This window comes from Microtus ochrogaster, chromosome 15 (assembly GCF_000317375.1).
Source record: "Microtus ochrogaster isolate Prairie Vole_2 chromosome 15, MicOch1.0, whole genome shotgun sequence".
NCBI classification, from domain to species: domain Eukaryota; kingdom Metazoa; phylum Chordata; class Mammalia; order Rodentia; family Cricetidae; genus Microtus; species Microtus ochrogaster.
The window spans coordinates 26108633-26124828 of record NC_022017.1 but is presented as its reverse complement, the minus strand read 5'-3'; the positions used below and the strand labels follow the sequence as shown (position 1 = coordinate 26124828).

General features: G+C 46.7%; 1 protein-coding gene across 6 annotated transcripts in view; it reads left to right on the top strand.

Moving 5' to 3' along the window:
• The window catches only part of Fam118a (family with sequence similarity 118 member A), a 27904-nt gene that overhangs the window by 9387 nt on the left and 2321 nt on the right, over positions 1-16196 (top strand). For all 6 annotated transcript variants that reach the window (XM_005354407.3, XM_013348812.2, XM_026782720.1 and 3 more), the window contains 7 exons: positions 463-518; positions 1003-1255; positions 3771-3992; positions 5896-6024; positions 8337-8622; positions 10229-10261; positions 13715-13798. In XM_005354407.3, coding sequence (XP_005354464.1) covers positions 472-518; positions 1003-1255; positions 3771-3992; positions 5896-6024; positions 8337-8622; positions 10229-10261; positions 13715-13798 — 1054 coding nt within the window. In that variant the 5' untranslated portion in view covers positions 463-471. The remainder of the gene's footprint in view (positions 1-462; positions 519-1002; positions 1256-3770; positions 3993-5895; positions 6025-8336; positions 8623-10228; positions 10262-13714; positions 13799-16196) is intronic.

Below are 16196 nucleotides of genomic sequence, written 5' to 3'. Positions count from 1 at the left end.
GAGCCACCATGTGGTTGCTGGGAATTGAACTCAGGACCTTTGGAAGAGCAGGCAATGCTCTTAACCACTGAGCCATCTCTCCAGCCCCAGTTCCTTGTTTACAGTAAACATTAGTTCTAGAATCAAGGGAGTTGAGAAAAGTGTGGATGGTTTTTGTCTTAAAGAGACACAGGGTAAAAAACACAGTGTGGAACTAGCTCACAATAGTTGCTCACTCTGCCTGCTGTGTGACTCTTTCCTTTTTGTCTGCACGAGACACTCGAACACTTGACCAGGCAAGGGTAGCAGTGGCAGTGGAGGAACTGTTTGCACGGATCTTTTCATAGATGGCATTTTTCAGGTATTCTATAGATGGAGAGTCAGGACCTTTGATTTCAACCCTATCCTTTACTGTCTTCCAGGGTACTCGTAAAAACTCTTTCCTCTGGGGAGTAGAAACTGGTCTAATGAATTTCTCTTTAGGATTCACAGATGGAGTCAGTGGAAAAGACAACGAACAGAAGTGAACAGAAATCAAGGTAAATAAAGTCAGTTAGGATATAGAGGGACTGTGCTGGGAGGAGAACCCAGAGCTGCCTACCATGGTTTCCTCCGATGAAAGAAACATACCAGAAGGTGGCTTTCTACTCAAAGAAGCCATCCGAGTCCCATCTCCAAACCAAGCAACATGAAACTGGAGGGTAGGGAGGGGCCGAGGACTGTGAGTGGCCAGCAGGTCCACTTACTGGCAAGCGATGCCGAATGAGCAGCTGCCCCTGGAGAACACAGTGGGTCTTCCATGGCAGAGAACCCGTATTCTGTCATTTGTTCTTACAGTGTTTACAAGCTACATTCAGCTTCACAGACACCATCACGTAAATGTCACAGTGGGCGACAGGGACTTTGTCTTCTGGCAGTGAGTGGAAGGGCAAATGTTTGACCTGAACATTCTAGATGTTTCTAGACTGGAAGCTTGCAGTACTTCCAAGCTGACTGTTGTCTTCCTCCCTTGTTTTTAAATAGAAAGTTTTTAAAGAGCCTCATTAGGAAACAACCTCAGGACCTGCTCCTGGTCATTGGGACTGGTGTGAGCGCAGCAGTGGCCCCCGGGATCCGCGCGCTCTGCTCTTGGAGGAGCTGTATTGAGGCAGTCATCGAGGCTGCAGAGCAGCTGGAGGTTCTGCACCCTGGGGACGTTGCCGAGTTCCGGAGGAAGGTGATGAAAGACCGGGACCTGCTGGTTGTGGCCCATGATCTGATCCGGAAAATGTCTCCTGTGAGTCTCAAACACAGGACTTGCTTTGGGGTCTAGGCCAGGTTGAACACTAGGCCTCCATGAGCAGAGCTCATTTTTGTGTACTCATCCTAGAAGGTCACCATCCTTTTTTTTTTTTTTTTGAGACAGTGTAGCCCTGGCTGTCTTGGAACTCTTTCTGTAGACCAGGCTGGCTTTGAATGCAAGATCTGCCTACCTCTGCTTCCCAAGGTGTGCACCACCATGCCCAGCAGGATGCCACCCTTTTAACCCCCTGACATTGGGCTGCCTGCAGGTGCTGGATGTTGTCCTGCTGCACTGTTGGTTCGAGGTTTGTGAGGCGCTGTGAATGTGGCGTTGGCTAATCACACCTCTCTAGATGACAGTGGTCCTCAGAAGACATTTTCAGGTGGGGAGGCCGTGCTGTTTGCTAGTAGAAGTGATACAGCAGAGTGAGAACATAGTCGTGATGCCGGAGACAGTTAATGAGGTGCCGCCAGCTCGTGGGTGTCTGTGTCTGGTGGGTGCTGAGCACTGTGTGAAGCTGGAGTGGGCTGCTTCCCGCTGGTCTGTGTGCCTGCAGTCAGCGTTTAGAGGAGGGAGGAAACTGGAGGTGGGAGAACGTGAAATGGTCAGCACAAAGGACGGGAGGTTCTGGGTTAGAAGACACCCCAAAGGGTGTGGTTTTATTATGTTAGAAACTCTCATTCGTACACTGAAACCTGGGGGTGCAACCCAGGAGAGTACAAGAGCTCCATGGTTTTGGGGACCTGGGCTCTACCACCCTCAGCATGAAGTTCCCTGTCTTTGCACAAAGTCAGCTGCCTGACTCCCCACTGCTCCTTTCAGTGGGCAGTGGGAGATGGGGCGTCAGCCCTCACCCTTCCATGGCTTCCCTTGATTCCCTTGGTCAGTGTCTTCACGCCAGTACTGACCTCACCTTCCCAGGCTGTGCCAGGTGTGAGTGTTCTGTTAATGAGGGGCAGCTGCCCTTGTAGGCAGGGGCTGGCCCAAACCTGACCTGCTAGCCATTTTTATAAAGTTGTTTTGGCATGTGGCCTTACTCTCTTGCTGGCACACTGTCTATGGCTGCTTTCCTGTCCAGAGGCCAGCTTGAGTAGTTACAGTAGGAACTGTGACCACAGGCCTAAAAGGTTGGTAGACAGCAGGTGCTGGCCCCTTCCTTAAACATGAAGATGAAGGCTAAACCTGTGGATGGTTGGGCAGCACTGAGGGTGTGTGGCTCATGCAAAGAGAGGCTGTCATGTTGATCATTGCTGGTCAGGAAATGTGTCTGAAGTGCCGTCTGTTACTTCTTAGCCTGTGCACTGTTCTCGATCTCCCAAGGAGTCAGGTGAGATGGTCAGCAGGCCTTTCCTGCTGTGCTGGCAGGTTTTTGAGGTGGGCTTTGGTGCCATGGATAAAGATAAGGGCTAGCAGGTACTGCAGGGGAGTGGCCACAGGAATGAGATTCCCCACAGCCTCCTAGGAGAAGGAGGGTCTAAGGGAAGCTTGCCGGGTGGCTGTGACTTGCTGGCCTTTGAGATAGTGCTGATTGTGAGACTAAGTGCTGCTGCAGGAAGCTGCTCTTCTTGGGGAGCATGTGACCTCTTGACCCCCATGTATGTCTACCTCAGCCCTATCACTCTGGTTCTCTACAGCAAACTCTGCTGTCACCACTTCTCCCTGTTACGCCCTTAGCTCCCTTCCTTCTGTGCCCACTTGGGGAAAGTAGAGACTTTCCACGTACCTTATAACCTGGCTCTGGTTATCTGGTTATCCCCTGCTAATCTTTCCCCTCCCTCTCCTAGCCACACGTGGGCTCTTTTCTGACCTTGAACCCATTTTCACTAATACCCCCAGTGCCTTTGTACTTGCTCTGTGTGCTTATAACATTCCCTAGAACTACCAGCTCCTTCAGGTCTCTGCCTGGACAGTGGCTTTTCCACGAGGCCTACTGAGCCCTTGACTGCCCATTCTGCCCCCAGGGCACCTACACCTCCTCCCTGCCTTGCTTTGCCATGGGATTTATTGCTGCAGTGCTGCATCCTGGCATGTGAGCTGTTGTCCTCCTTGGAGGCTGCCTTCCTTCTCTCTTCTTGTAAGAACGTGCCCCTACTCATGTGCCATGTCTTTGTCACAGTCGAGCTCTGGTGTTCCTAACTTCTTTTTGTTGTTTTGAGACAGGGTCTCTCTATGTATACCTGGCTGGCCTGTATAATTCACTATGAAGACCAGATCGGTCTCAGACTCAGAGAGATATGCCTGCTTCTGTCGTGTGCATCGCCACACCCAGCTTGTGTTCCTTTTTTTTTTTTTTTCGAGGTGGGGTTTCTCTTTGTAGTCCCTGGCTGTCCTGGAACTCACTCTGTACACTAGGCTATCCTCAAACTCACAGAGATTCACCTGTCTCTGCCTCTCGAGTGCTGGGATTGAGGGCTTGCTTATCGTTTCAGAAGGTGAGCATGGCAAAGGAAGGTGGGCAGGCATGGCACTGCTCTGCATGTGTTCCTAACTCTTGTCTACCCCTCCACAGCGCACAGGTGACACCAAGCCCAACTTCTTCCAGGATTGTCTAATGGAGGTTTTTGACAGCTTGGAACAGCACATCCAGAACCCTGTGGTGCTACAGTCCATCCTCAGCCTGATGGACAGAGGCACCATGGTGCTGACTACCAACTATGACAACTTGCTGGAGATCTTTGGGCAGCAGCAGAGCAAGCCCATGGAGTCCCTGGACTTGAAGGACAAGACAAAGGTATGGGCTGGGTGGGCAGGAGTCAGGGAAGTCATTGCTGTGGACATGTTGCTGGCGTCTGCATTGAAACAAGACTCTGGGGTCCTCCTAGATGCCACTCTGCCATTTCCTCCAGCAGCCTGGGAGTCGTGCCCTTCCCCTCTTGTGGTGCTTGCTGTTGTCCACTTGTACGCCCTTTTCATGGCCCGTCCTCTGCCCTGCCCCCGTTTCTCGTCTACATTAGTTTGCTAGCAGTCATGGTGGGAATATGGTGGTAAAGCAAGTGCAAAATGAAATGATTTTATTCCTCCCAGTGTAGATTTTTACCTGCACAATTGGGATTGCAATGTATGTAAACATTTCAATCCTGCTTTCACTTTTTTCCCTTAATATTTATTTTGGAGACAGGGTCTTAACTGTATTGCTCAGGCAGATTTCATACTTGGGATCCACGTGCCTTTGCTTTCAAGTACTGAGGTTAAGATGCGTAGCACTGTGCCTTGCTTCCACTAGCTATGTAGTTGTAGCTGGGCTGCAGTTCAGTATATTGACCATGCTGGCTTTGAATTCATAGCAGTCCTTCTGCCTTTGCCTCCCAGGCTACTCCATGATGGCCAGCTTAATTAAGCTATTTGTCTTACTTACTGTTCTATTGCTGTGACGAGACACCATGACTAAGATACCTTGTAAAAGAAAGCATTTATTTGAGGGCTTGCTTATAGTTCCAGAGGGTGAGTCTGTGACCATCATGGTAAAGAGCATGGCAGAAGGCAGGCAGGCATTGCACTAAGCCCTAGCTCAGAGCTTACATCTGATCTACATATTGGAGGCAGAGACAGACAGACAGACAGACAGACAGACTGACTGACTGACTGACTGACTGACTGACTGACTGACTGACTGGGCCTGGTGTGGGCTTTTGAAACCTTAAAGCTCACCCATTGTGACACATCTCTCCCAACAAAGCCACACCTCCTAATCCTTTCCAAACAGTTCTAACTGGAGACCACGTATTCAAATATATGAGCCTATGAGAGCCATTCCCATTCAAACTGCATTATTTTTATTTTTAAAAGAACAAATACAGATTTATTAAGGAAAAGTGAGGAAGAATTCTGATAGCATGTTCTAAGGGAGAAGTGCCCAGTTGTTGACAATGGTTTGGCCCTGGTGTGGTGGTACCTGTAATCCTCGCGCTAGAAGGCCATCGTACGGCTCCAGCTTTGTGGAGCAGCCGTGCTCTACCCCTTGCCAGCAGTAGAGTTCTTAAAGACAAAGCAAGCAGGCATTAGCGCTTTGGAGGCTGAGGTAGGAGGATCACTGTGAATTTGAGCCTGCCCCGAGCTACATAGTGAGTTTGAGGCAGTTCTGGGGACCTGTCTTAAATACAAACTAAGACAAAAAAGCCATGCATTTCCCTGACTGGGAGGTAAAATCCTAGTTGTTTCCCTCTGTTGCTGAGGTTGAACATAGTTTCACTTTAGGAGCCATTTTCATTTTTGGCATGCTTGTGTCTTTTGTGATGTGCTCATGTTGTGGGTTATTAGGGATTCCCATTGCCACCTGTGCTGGTGGATAGCTGAGCTGGTATTGTGGCTCGGGCTCTCGGCTTTGGAACACTTACTTCATCTAGCATATGTGAAGGAGGACCTAGGTTTTACCTGCATCACCATGAAACAAAAATGGAAACAAACACAATAACAGCCCCTGCAACAACCCAGAACGATTAACTGCATAGAACTAGCAGAGGTACACTCCTCAGACTGTCTTTAAAGATCTCGCTGAGTTCTGGAGCAGGAATAACTGCCAGCCACAGTTTGTTTTAAAGGTATGAGTGGAAACATTTACCTTTTTAGGTAGTTTTATTTTTTCTTGTTTGAAGTAACACCATGCTGTTTCTTTGTCTTGGTTTGGTTTTTGATAGGTCCTTCAGTGGGCAAGAGGCCACATCAAGTATGGTGTTCTTCATATTCATGGCTTGTACACAGACCCCTGTGGGATGGTCCTGGATCCATCGGGCTATAAAGACGTCACTCAAGATCCAGAAGTAATGGTATGCTAGTTTTCACTAAGCCTTGTGTACCTACCTGTTCTGGGGAGTCTCTGGTGGCAAGCAGCCGTCTAGCTATAGCTGAGTGTTTCCCAGGCACTGGACCTCTGTTGACCCTCCCTCCACATGGTTGCTGGGGATAGGACTATGTTTTCCTGTTCTTAGTTATATTTCTGTGCCCTGAGATGGTGCCTGCATTTTGAGTAGATGCTCAGGACATACTTGCTGGAGGAGGAAATGTGTGCTTCCTTAGAAAGTACAGAACTTCTCTCTTGGTGCCAGCACTAGCTCACAGTGATTGCTTTGCCAGGGACTTGGCAGGAACCTTGCTTGATGCTGGCAGTCTGTGGTCTTCCTCTCTGTTTTTCCCTGTTGGTCAATTTACGCAGGTGTTCAGTCTTCAGTCTTCACCTTCCTTACACAGCTGTCTCTTCAGCTTTCCAAACCTCATTTTAAAATTCGGCTAAGAATGGAGCTCTGGCTGAGCTCCTGCCCAGCATGTGCATGCCCTTAGTTTCATGCCAGCATGCATGGCAGACAAAACCAGTTAACATTTCGTTTTCAGGTAGCTTTTCTTCACTTTTGAAAGTTGTAGGTTTTTTTTTTGTTTGTTTGTTTGTTTTTTATATAGGGTCTCTCTATAGAGCCCTAGCTGTTCTGGAGCTCACTAAGTAGGCCAAGCTGGCCTTGAACTCACAGAGATCTGCCTGTTACTGACTCCTGGGTGCTGGAATTAAATGTATTTGCTACCACACCCAGATTTCTTAATTTTTAAACAAAGAGTTGTGCGTGTGCGTGTGCGTGTGTATGTGTATACATAGTAAGTGTAGGTGCCCCCAGAAGCATTGGATCCCTTGGAGCTGGAGTTACAGGTGGTTGAGCTACCTGCCATGAGTGCTAGGAATTGAACGGGGTCCTCTAGGAGAGCTCCCATTGCTCCTTCCTAACTACCTGCAAGCCTTTCTTGATGTCCTCACAGATATCCATGTCAAGTGTGTGGAAAAGCCCTGTCTTGGCAATGTTGTCAAGTTTTTCTGCCCTAGCCACCACTCTCCCTCATTTCTGAGATGGCGTCTCCTTTAGTCTATCTGACTTCAAACTTGCTAAGTATCTGTGAACTCTTGGTCTTCCTGCCTTTACCTCCCAAGTGCTGGAATTACAAGCATGTGCCATCATAGGCTATCTAGAACTCTGACTTGAGTCTGTGTTCACTTGTAATACTCCCTGGGTCAGGTACATGTTCCTCATAGCTCTTCTCTGGACTCTGCAGCAGGGATGGTGTCAGCAGATGAGTGCTGGGCCGTTAAGAGTTGATGCTACTGAGGCCCTCATCATAAGAAAGTGCTGTGCTGGTACTGGACCTTGCTGAGAGCCTTCCTGTTTGAGTCAGTGACCACTGCTGCTCTGAGTGACCCTCATAGTCTGTGCTTGGCTACTGTCTCTGTTCCTCTTTTGCCGTCGCTCCCCAGAATTTATCTGCCCATGTCCTGCTGTGGGAGGCAGTTCATCCATCTATTCATTGCTTTCAGGGTGTTGTATGTATACAACTTGGAACTGAGCAAAATTTTTTTTTTTTTTTGTTTTTTTTTTTTTTTTGGTTTTTCGAGACAGGGTTTCTCTGTGGCTTTGGAGCCTGTCCTGGAACTAGCTCTTGTAGACCAGGCTGGTCTCGAACTCACAGAGATCCGCCTGCCTCTGCCTCCCGAGTGCTGGGATTAAAGGCTTGCGCCACCATCGCCTGGCTTGAGCAAATTTTTTGAGATACGTAGATATGTAGCCCTACCTGGCCTGGTACTTGCTATGTAGACCAGGCTGGCCTGGAACTCACACAGAGATCCACCTGCTACTGCCTCCCTAGTGCTGTGATTTAAGGTGTATGCTACCATACCCAGTAGAACTGAGGACTTTTTAATGTTTTTGTTTCATGTTTTAGTAATTTCAGATTGTATGTAAGTCTAGGAATTGACTTGGGTGAGTCAATCTGGTGAGCCATAGGTGTACCACAGGCTGTCCTTGCTGTGAGATGCATTCGTGCTGGGCAGGTTGGCCAGTGCCCAGGCTCTGCTGTTTCTTTTCCTGGTCCCTCCGAAGAGGTGGATCTCAGCCTAGCTGCACTCTGGTTGCACAGATCACTGCATGGGGTCAACCTGAGTACGTTAAGAGCTCATAGCCTTTCAGAGCTCCTCAGGGTGGCTCTTGGGAAGCCTGGTGGGTACAGGATAGGATGTAAATGGATATATAGGTAGCTTTGTGTTAGCTGTGAGCTCCTGCTGTCTTCACAGAGATATCTTCCTTTGTTTATTGGCTTTCCCCAGGAAGTCCTGCAAAACCTGTACCGCACCAAGTCTTTCCTGTTTGTGGGCTGTGGAGAGACCCTGCGCGACCAGATATTCCAAGCTCTCTTCTTATACTCGGTGCCAAACAAGGTGGACTTAGAGCACTATATGGTAGTGCTCAAGGAAAACGAAGACCACTTCTTCAAGCATCAAGCAGATATGCTTCTGCATGGAATTAAAGTGGTGTCCTATGGGGGCTGTTTTGATCTTTTCCCAGGCTATGTGCAAGACCTTGCCACTCAGATCTGCAAACAGCGAAGTCCAGGTGTGGAGTTTTGTCGTTACTTTCCAAGCACAATTTTTGGCTTCTTCCTTCAGTTGTTCCTCCTCTCATATTATAAAACTTACCAGTTACCAATAATCTAGTTAGTTTTTAACGCTCTAAATTTGATGATTGGTATAATAGTGACAGTCTGTAAGTAGAACATGAGACTGCTCACAAATGTGGGACACACTGATTCCTATTTCAGGCCAGTTTTATCGGTTGTGATACATGTGTATTCACATGATACATAACATGTGAATAGCATAGACCTTCATTGTGTCACTCCATTTTAAAAGCTAAACCTGGAAAAGCACAAAAAGTGTCTGGTGGCTTTGAGTTTTCTTTCCTCAGAGCACATCTCTGCGGGTGAGGCACATGCGTCTCATTTGTGCTCTTTGGCCTTTCTAGGGAATCGCAGCTCTGCCAGTTTAAACTACAGTAATGGCAAATACTGAGCCAGTTACTTTTACATGAGGGAACTAATGCTTTTGAATTCAATGTCATAAAACATGGATGATAGTAAGCATGGAAAGTCTGTATTGACTGGCCTTTCACCGTAACAGGAAACCCAGAGGCTTTCCACGTGGTGGAATGAGGTTAGCAGAGTCCAGTGAGAGTCAGCTGCACATAGTACAGGAGCCGTGCGTTTCTGCCATGGCCTTTCGGCTGTGAAATGATGAGTAGGTGTATACTTAGGGTAGTTGTCAGTTTCTCAGGGGGAGTAGGGACAAGACAGTTCATGTTGTGGAGCGATGTCACGCACACCTATCAATTTTATATTTTTGCCATTATTATTTTTTTGAGACAGGGTCTCACTATTTTTCTCTGTCTAGGAACTCACAGAGATCTGCCTGCCTCTGCCTCCCATATGCTGGGATTAAAGGCGTGCACAACCATGCCCAGCTGCCCTTATTTTTTAATATCAGAACCTTTTGCTACTTAGATGATTGTAAGAGTTACCAGCTGAGGGAGGTGAGTATTTACCCAGTGTGTGCCAGAACTTTGAAGCTGGGATTTGATCCTGGACTAACAGACAGAAATATCTTGGTTCCAGTTGTGTGCATGGGTCTTTAGAGACCTCCCTCATCCTGCCCACCTCTGTCCTGTCCACCACTTCTTCAGGCTCCCCAGCCATGTCCCTAGAAGACAGCACCCAGCCACTGAGCATGGTATATAGAGTAAGCAGCTAAATTGCTTCCCAGTCCCAGTGAAGCTCCTTTTCCAGAACCTGGTAGCTGAATGGACTCAGAGCTGCTAGAGTAAAAGGTCACTGAGGTTTTTATCTGTGCCTGTCATGAGTGTTCTCTCCTGATGGGCAGGGTTGCCTCCTGACAGTGAAAGTGACAGTAGCTGTTACAGGACTGTCTCACTTCATGTGCCTGCAGCTCCAGTTGTTTCACGTGGTCATGCAGTGAGCTCTTGCAGCCATCCTGCCAGGTGAAGAAGGGAGTGACGCAGGCATTGCTTCATGGCTGGCATGCGATGCAGTTGTTACAGAAGCCTGTCCCAAGCAATAGATGGCCGTGGGGTGGCCTGTGCCATCATTGTAGGCCTGAGGAGGAGTACTCCAAGTCTTGGCTTTGCTGACTGTTTCCTCTCTTCGCAGATGCTGAGCGAGTGGACAGCACCACTTTATTGGGTAAAGCAGATCTTTACTTTTGCTCACCTGACCTTTGCTTCCATATTCTGCTGGTCACCATCGGTAAAATCATGAAAGTGTTCCTTACATTCAATAAGGTGACGTATTAAATAGCACAGAAAGGACAGATACCAGTGCCTTCAGATGGTTCTTGTCATGGTAAAAGCACAAAAGTCCATCTCTCTCACTGGGAAGCACAGCCTAATAATGGGCTGTCTGCTGACACCAGAGAATAATTTCTGCCCCAGAACCAAGAGTTACAGGAAGTCAGAGCAATGCTTTTTTTGCATTATGTCATTCAGTGAAGGATCCAGTAATCTAGGGTGACCTGCCCCTTACTTACACTTCTGTATAAATATATATTCTTTTAGTACTTGTTTGAAGTATGAATGCTCTTGTTGGGTTTGGTACTACCAATTTTTAAACTAATGAGTTAGCAGCTACCAGCATCTTCCAGTGGGCAGATTAAATGGGAGTGTCTCTACTGCCTGAGTCAGCTGGGCTAAAAAAGATTCTAACCTGTGAATGCTCAGGAGCCTCTGTACAACCTGCCATTGCTGCCTGTTGGGCCAGCTAGTACCTGTCCACGTCAGTGGTGGAGTTGGCTCAGCCCAGGAGTGCTGAGAGCTGTCCTCTGCCTCCCATGTCATGTGAAAGGGTATTATTTTTGCTGTGTTTTCCCTTTTAGTGTGAATCCAAGAATTATATTTTTCCTTTGAAAGCAGCAGTAACTCGGCTGATAAAATATGCAGTACATGGCAGGGAATAAAATCAGATTCAGAAATTGACTGCTAGAAATATGTTAGCACATGACAAAATATTTGAGAACACTCGAGGAAGGACTTGCCAATAGTTTCCGAGGTTTCAGCCCATGGTCACATGGCTCCCTACTTCTGTCCTGTGCATGATAAGAGGACAGAGTACAGAGGAGGGGTGAGGAACAAGGCATGCGCCCAGTGACCTGTGTTCTCCAGCCATAGCCCACCTGATAGCCCATTCAGTACAAGCTCAGTGCACATTGGCTGGGTTACAGTGAGAACATCTGTAGTTTGAATAGGATGTTCCCTGTAAGTCTTAGGCATTTGAATACTTGGTTTCCGGTTTGTGTTGTTGTCCTGGGAGGCTTAGGAAGTGTGGTCTTGCTGGAAGATGGGTGTCACTGGGTGATGAGTAGGTTTGGAGGCTTCAAAGCCACAGGCCATTTCCAGTTCTTCCTGCTCCTTCCTGCTTGCAGTTAGAGATGTGAGCTCTCAGCTTCTGCTCCAGCCACCATGCCTGCTCGTTGCCATGCTTCCCTGCTATGATGTTTATAGACCCTAACACTTCAGAACTGTAAGCCCCCAAATCAACCCTTCCTTCTAGAAGTTGCCTTTGTCATGGTGCTTATCACAGCAATAGAAAAGTAGCTAATAGTAACAGTCTCAAAAACAGCAAAATCAGTAAAGGTCAAAGCCAGATTCTATTCTGACATGTGAGGTGACTCTTAGCTGCAATCTGTAAAAATTAAATAAAAGTGTACATGTTTCTAACATAGAGCTGGCAGAATAAACAGACATTTCTCATTCCAAAAGGAAGGAATTAGGTAATAAGAAGTAGCGATTAGACCAAAGGACCGAAATTCAGCAGGGCAAACATTAAATCCCATAGCTCCAGGTCTGATATATAGGGTACAAGGCTAACTCCAAATGGTTTAGGTAGCTGTTTTGTGACCTTGTCAACTACAGCTCATACGGCCTCTTCCTGGGCTGGCTCTGCTTGTCGCTGGTAGCTTTTCAAGCAGATATTTCATATTCCTGCCGTTTGGTTGTTTACGTTACAACTTCGCTCAGCTTCCTGCAACCACCCTGTCAGTGGTGAGGGGCTCTGGCCCTTTCATATTGGCTCCTTTGACTTCATTATCAAATTTGGGTTGAAGTCTTCATGCACTCCACAACTCATGCAGCCTGTTTCTGCAAAACCAGACAGGAAACACTGTTGCCAGGAACAGCAGCAGTTGCCAGGCCCAGCTGGCCCATGGTTGTAGTGACTTCTGTGTGCCTGCATGGGTGAGTGGAGCTTACCTAGGCACCCCAGAGCAACAGCCCTAGAGCCCCCCCCCCCCCCCAGCCTGTGATTGATAGCCCTGCTTTCTGAGAGACATTCAGGACATCTTTCCTGTTGTCTTAGTATAACAGCATGGGACTTGCTTTTAACGGTGCTAATCTTTTTTTTTTTTTTAAGATTTTATTTATTATGTATACAGTATTCTGTCTCCATGTACACCTGCAGGTCAGAAGAAGGCACCAGATCTCATAGATGGTTGTGAGCCACCATGTGGTTGCTGGGACTTGAACTCAGGCCCTCTAGAAGAACAGTCACTGCTCTTAACCTCTGAGCCATCTCTCCAGCACCTTACAGTGCTAATCTTAATTGGCAGTCACACCTTCCTTAATCCTAATTTTGAATGTCCTGCTTTTCTAACCAAACTGTAAGGTTTTCTAATTCTTTTTTGCTTTTTGCTTTTAATTCTCACTGTGAAGCTGGCTAAAAGCAGCTAGTAATGCCTATGCCAGAGCCTGAGTACCACCTAGCCTTGCAGTTTTCTTCACCAGATTATATTGTCAGTTGCTTTTAAATTCAACTTCCTACAAAATCTTGGCATAGACAAAATGTAGACTTTTAATTAATTAAAATTAATTAATTTATAACTTTTCTAGAGTGTGAAATGAATGCCTCTAGTCTAATCCCCTGGAGTTCTCATTTCACCAGATCCTATTAGTGGTCCTTACTGTTCGTATTCCCATCAGCATCCTGGGCTTCTGAATGCTCAGCATCGCTGAGCTTTTCCTAACATGTTTTTCTAAACTCATAAGTCACTCCTGCATACTGGTTCTAAAGGTGTGCATGCTCACATAGAATCATGCCCTCACTTGTTAGCACCACTTCCCTACTGGCCTTTCTGTGACAAAATTCTGGAGAAAAAGCAAATTTGGCTCTCAGGCTTGGCCTTGATCACCTGGTTCCATTGTTTCTGGACCTGTGATGGGAGGGAGACAAGGCAGAAGAAAGCTGCTCACCTCAGGGTAGCAAGAGAGGGAAGGGGCGTGAGTGCAAGGGTCCAGGGCATGCCTCCAGTGACTGTCCAACAAGGCTGCCTTCCAGCAATGCTCCATTAGGTCGGAGACCTCAGGATCTAATCACTACCCCAACAGCCTAACTTTGAGGTTCTATATTGGGGACCCAGCCTTTAACCTATGAGGTTTGAGGGATACTTCATATCTATACCATAAAAGTAGGCAAACTATATTTCCACCTATGGGCAATTTCAAGGCTATGCAAGGATAACAAGTGAATTCTCAGAGCACCCCATCTGTTACCATCATGCTGCTTTTCTCCCTCCTGGACTATTTTAATGTAAATTTTTTTCAATTTATTTTTTAAAATTTCTTACTTTTTTTAATAATTTTTTTAAAGGTAATGCATGTCAGGATTGTGCGAAGAGGAAGTTGGAAGAAAATGGAATTGAAGTTACAAAAAAAGTCAGACAGTCAGATACTGGTAGGTATTATTTTTTTTGTGGGGACCCATCTTAGCTCTGTACTGTAGTTAGTGCTTTGCTAACACCCCTGGTCTGTGGGGAGGAGCGGCACATACACCATGTCAGAATCACACAGACCTCTGGAGTGGAACCTGACCTTTCACACTACGGACCAGAGTGCTACCGTGTCCTCAGAGTTTCTCTTTAAGTAATGTAACTGAAGGAAGACAAGCGAGTGATGCAGTCAGCTAGTGAGCGTTCATGAGGAAGACACCCATCCGCATACCACGTCAGCAAATAGCAGATTCTGTGAGAGTTCCCCACCAGCTGGAGTGCCCACATCATCTCTAAGAGACCACTTCAGAGTCTTGCTTTTGGTTATCTACCACAGAGATGTATAGGAACTTGTACACTGTCAGCTGCTCATTTCAGTGGGCTCTGTCCATTGGTAGTAGGAAAGGTGTACTGGCTGACTGCTCCAGTCACCGCTGCCTCTTTTACTTCCCCTCTCCAGGTTTGGTAGTGTGTGTCTCTAGTTACTCAGTAGCCCCGGGGGAGTTGGGTTTGAGTCTGATTGAGCTCTGAAGGGCTCTCCCTTCTCCTTCTCACTCCCCCAGCTCCAGCCCTTAATACTGCCAAAGTCAAGTTCCTAGACATGGGATAAAAAGGAAGCAAGGCCTCTACTCTGTGGATTCTAAAAGGCGGAAAATAAAAGTGTTTCCTTTATTAAAGGCATCTGTATTCTTTCCTTTCGACTTGCTTATGGTGTTAGAAGGCCAAGGCTGTGACTTCTTAGTTGTAGGGTGTGTGTTGACTGTCTTGTATTGACAGTTGTTTCTTCTTTGCATCTTCTCTTCTCTCCTCTTATGCTGGGAATCTCCTCCTGCTGCTTGGAGTCTCTTGGATTAGTTCCACTATCTTTTATGTTTCCTCTAATGGTTCTTTTGTATTTGTTTTTCGAAGCAGGGATTATCTGTGTAGCCCTGGCTGTCCTGGAACTTGCCCAGTAGACCAGACTGGCCTCAAACTCACAGAGGTCCACCTGTCTCTGCCTCCCGAATGCTTGGATTAAAGGCGTGCGCCACCACTGCCTGGCTCCTTAGTGCTTCTTAATTTTCATTTTCAATCTCTATTAAAACACTTTGAGAAATTCTCAAGATTATAGTTTTAGCCCTTAGATTAAACTTTTGTTATTTTTGAGAGTCTGGAGCTGGGGCTATAAAGCAGGGGCTTGTGCATGCCAGGCACAGTGAGCTACGCCTTCATCATCCAAATTTTTGTTTGTCTTGAGATAGGGTTCCCACTGTTTCCTTGGCCGGCCTGGAACTCACCATGTATAAATCAGGCTGACCTCAAATTCAAGAAATCTACCTGCCTCAGCCTCTCGAATCTGGGACTAAAGGTATATGCCACCATGTCCAGCTTAAAATTCTTACATTAATAGTGTGACCTGAAGTTTCTGAGAGTTCTTCTCATTTTAATCTTGCTCCTATCATTTGTTGTATAGTGCTGTGATAAGTCTTTCAGATCTTTGGGGACCCCAGAGTCTGCTCTGATTAACTGTTACCACCTCATTCCTGATTGGATAGATTTCGATTATAGGCGTTTTCCTACTAATAGAAAACTCAGGCTTCAGCACTATGAAATGCATCTCTAATCAGTTGTAGCACATATGAGGTTGAGGTTAGTCTGGACTATGTAAGAGCGCTTGTCTCAAAACAAGAGGAAAGGCAAGGAGAAGAAAAGGGAGGGCAGAGGTGAGGGAGAGAGAACACGACTTACATGTGGCTGAATACTACTTAAACCCTTATGCAACTCTTCTCTAGTCATTTTCCAGAGCTATGGAACATTTAGCATATTGATGACATACTGAACATTTAAAGTTATAAAAAAATTGACTGGTGTCTGATGAGCACTGTGACAGAGTTTCTTGAACATTCCTAGTGTGAATTCCTCTCAAATTTCAACTTTTTGTTACTCAAAATTTTTAGATTTGGGGGAGAGAAGATTTAGTGGTTAAGGGTGTTTGTTGCAGCCGGGCAGTGATGGCGCACACCTATAATCCCAGCACTCGGGAACCAGAGGCAGGCAGATCTGAGTTTGAGGCCAGCCTGGTCTGCAAGAGCTAGTTCCAGGACAGGTATCAAAGCCACAGAGAAACCTTGTCTTGAAAAAAAGTGTTTATTGCTCTTGCAGAGGACCCTGAGTTCACTTCCCAGTACTCAAGTGGCTCACAACCACCTGTAACTCTAGCTCCAAGGAATTTGATGCCCTCTTTTGGCCTCTGCAGGCATCCTCTGTCTGTCTGTCTGTCTGTCTGTCTGTCTGTCTGTCTGTCTGTCTGTCTGTCTCTCTCTCTCTCTCTCTCTCTCTCTCTCTCTCACACACACACACACACACACACACACACACACACAC